Source organism: Chroicocephalus ridibundus, chromosome 25 (genome assembly GCF_963924245.1).
Source record: "Chroicocephalus ridibundus chromosome 25, bChrRid1.1, whole genome shotgun sequence".
NCBI classification, from domain to species: domain Eukaryota; kingdom Metazoa; phylum Chordata; class Aves; order Charadriiformes; family Laridae; genus Chroicocephalus; species Chroicocephalus ridibundus.
Genome location: NC_086308.1, coordinates 1,026,314 through 1,029,468, shown reverse-complemented (window position 1 = coordinate 1,029,468; position 3,155 = coordinate 1,026,314). Strand labels below are relative to the sequence as shown.

Sequence of the window (3,155 nt, the reverse complement as noted above, 5' to 3'; positions counted from 1 at the left end):
AGGGCTTCCCTGCTGCACCATCAGAGGGACAGGGCAGGACAGGGACAGGGGCGGCTGCAGGGGTGTGAAGGTGGGTGTGCAGCCAGGGGTGGCCACGGTTGTCCCTCAGAGCAGGGTCCCTGTGCTGCAGGGGGCTGTTTGCCGGGGCAGGGACTCTGCCGCCTGCCAGGGTCAGCTCTCAGCCTGCCCGGGGAGCTCCTCATGGCACTGCGGGGAGACGCTGTGGGTAAGAGGAGTGACCTCTGCCAGGGCAGGGTCCTTCTTTTGTGAGAAGGTGCTGCATGGGCCAGGGCAGCTCACAGCTCCACATCACACCAGGACATTGGCAGAGGCAGCATTTCAAGAGCAATGGTCAAGGCAGTGCCTATCCTGGAGCTGAAGATCTTTCCAGGATTTGTGATGTCAGCTGGCTTCTAAGGGAAAGGAGAAAGGGGCTCTAAAGTTTAAGACTGAGCCTCCTGACCTGTTGCACTGAGGGATCAGCAGATCTGCCAAAAGCCTCGTAAGTGCCTTCCCCCACTCCTCTACCTACAGACAGCACCGGCATCACCTTTGCTTGCGGCATCAGTGCTTATCTGAACTACTCCTTAGGACCTGCTGACAGGGAGATGCCTCTGAGCAGTGCCCTTCTGCCAGGAGGTGCCTGCAGGGCAGAGCTGAGCACAGAGCGGGTGGGATGGGGTCTGTGAGCACTGGCAGGGAGGAGACTTGGAGGCAGAGAAACAGCTCCCAGCAGGGACAACTCCAGGCAGCAGAGAGCCAGGCCACCCCTCTGCATCACTCTCTGCTCAGCTGCACAGGGAGAGAGGGAAGAGTTTGGAGAAATGGACTTTGAAACTGGACTCTTCTGAGCTCAGAAAACTCCCGTTTCTTCTTCAAGAAGGTTTCTAGTGAGAACATCCTCTAACAGAGAGACGTGTAAGCAGAGGGCACCTGTGTGGTGACCAGCAGGTCACTCATGGGCAGACCGGCTCTCCTGACTCTGCATTAGGGCACAGGGACCCCATTTGTCGCTCAGGCCTCACCAGTGGTCAGGCTGAGAGCAATGGGAAAGATGAGGATTTCTGCCCCTTCAGAGCAAGTGCCCTCACTCAGCAGCAAAAACCTGAGCTCACAAAAAAGATGAGTGGAGCTCCCTCAGAGAAAGAGAAGTAATTCTGAGGGGATGTTGGGGGAAATAGCTTAGGCTTGACTCAAGAAGTCAGCTGTAACTTGTCAATGTCTTCTCCTCTTTCAATGGTCAGCCATGACCAGAGGCACCAAATGTCCAACAGCAGCTCCATCACCCAGTTCCTCCTCCTGGCATTCGCAGACACGCGGGAGCTGCAGCTCTTCCACTTCGGGCTCTTCCTGGGCATCTACCTGGTTGCCCTCCTGGCCAACGGCCTCATCATCACCGCCATCACCTGTGACCACCACCTCCACACCCCCATGTACTTCTTCCTCCTCAACCTCTCCCTCCTCGACCTGGGCTCCATCTCCACTGCTGTCCCAAAATCTATGTCCAATTCCCTGTGGGACACCAGGGCCATCTCCTACACAGGATGTGTGGCCCAGGTCTTTCTGTTTGTCTTTTTCATTTCAGCGGAGTTTTATCTTCTCACTGTCATGTCCTATGACCGCTACGTTGCCATCTGCAAACCCCTGCACTACGGGACCCTCCTGGGCAGCAGAGCTTGTGTCCACATGGCAGCAGCTGCCTGGGGCAGTGGGTTTTTCCATGCTCTCCTGCACACGGCCAATACATTTTCCCTGCCCCTCTGCCAGGGCAATGCCCTGGACCAGTTCTTCTGTGAAATCCCCCAGATCCTCAAGCTCTCCTGCTCACACTCCTACCTCAGGGAAGTTGGGCTTCTTGTGGTCAGTGCCTGTTTAGGCTTCGGGTGCTTTGTTTTCATCGTGCTGTCCTACGTGCAGATCTTCAGGGCCGTGCTGAGGATCCCCTCTGAGCAGGGACGGCACAAAGCCTTCTCCACGTGCCTCCCTCACCTGGCCGTGGTCTCCCTGTTTGTCAGCACTGCAGTGTTTGCCTACCTCAAGCGCCCCTCCATCTCCTCACCATCTCTGGATCTGGTGATGGCAGTTCTGTACTCCGTGGTGCCTCCAGTAGTGAACCCCCTCATCTACAGCATGAGGAATAAGGACCTCAAGGATGCAGTGTGGAAATTGGTATCTGGATGGTTTCAGAAGCATTGAGCTGCTTGTTTTCTTCTGAAAATCACTCCTAATGGAACTCATTGCAGGTTGGTTTTGGTTGTGAGTTTCTGGGGGCTTTTTGGTTTGCTTTTCTTTTTTTTTTAATTATAATATTGTCCACAAGAAAATGTCATTATGTTATGCCATTTCCAATTATGTATCTATTCACCTTCTGTGTGGTGTGACCCACAGGCTGTGTGAAGGAGGAGACATGCTCTCTCTGTGTCTTAAGAAAATAAAGGACCTTCAATGTATTGTTTGATCCTTCCTTTGAGACCTTCTCTTGAGCTGCAGGGGCAGATCCTGTGTGCAGAGGTGGAGGGGAAAAGAGTCCCGGCACCGGAGCACTGACAAGGAGCACCAGCGCTTGGTCTTCCCAGAGCTGCTCACTTTCCACTTCAGCGCTCCCCTTCTTAGCTCGTCTCTTGGTATAAGGCCTGAGGGCTCTTGAAGCTTGGCGGCAGTTTTGCGGTGTGGTGGTCCTGTAGCTGCAGGCAGGGACAGGGAACGAGCGCTTCTGTGACAGAGCTGGCCTCCAAAAGAGCATTTCCATCATACCAGGGGATCTCCTCAGGGCAGTGCCTGAAGGCTCAGGTCTCTTGCCAAAATGGCTCTCAAGCACGTGGACATTAATGTGCCCAGGAGAAAAAACATCAGTGAAGAGTGAAAGCGAGCGAGTGTGCAGGGTGGGAGCACACAGCAGTGTCCTTGCACAGCCAGGCTCCTGGGAGGGACAGGAAGGTCCAGCAGAGCAGGGTCTGGTCTGTGCCTTTGTTCACTGGACACCCTGGGGATGCTTCCCCAGGGCAATCGTCACAGACCAGCCAAGAACCACCACCATTTCCAGCACTGGCCGCTCACCCTTGCTCGGAGACGTTGCTTCTCCTTCCACGTAGGGACGCGGAGTGACTGGCTCAGAACTCCGTGTTTGCATCGTACAGACGAGGCGTAAGCATGCC

The 3,155-nt window shown here is 55.0% G+C and overlaps 1 protein-coding gene across 1 annotated transcript; it reads left to right on the top strand.

Moving 5' to 3' along the window:
* Positions 1 to 1,257: 1,257 nt before the first annotated feature.
* Positions 1,258 to 2,196, top strand: LOC134527067 (olfactory receptor 14C36-like). Its single transcript, XM_063359406.1, has one exon. It carries the CDS (start codon positions 1,264 to 1,266, stop codon positions 2,194 to 2,196), a length of 933 nt encoding a protein of 310 aa, XP_063215476.1. The 5' UTR covers positions 1,258 to 1,263.
* The last annotated feature ends 959 nt before the right edge of the window (positions 2,197 to 3,155 follow it).

Bases quoted from the DNA above. Each gene is read 5' to 3' on its own strand.
- LOC134527067 (XM_063359406.1), top strand. From the start codon at position 1,264: ATGTCCAACAGCAGCTCCATCACCCAGTTCCTCCTCCTGGCATTCGCA.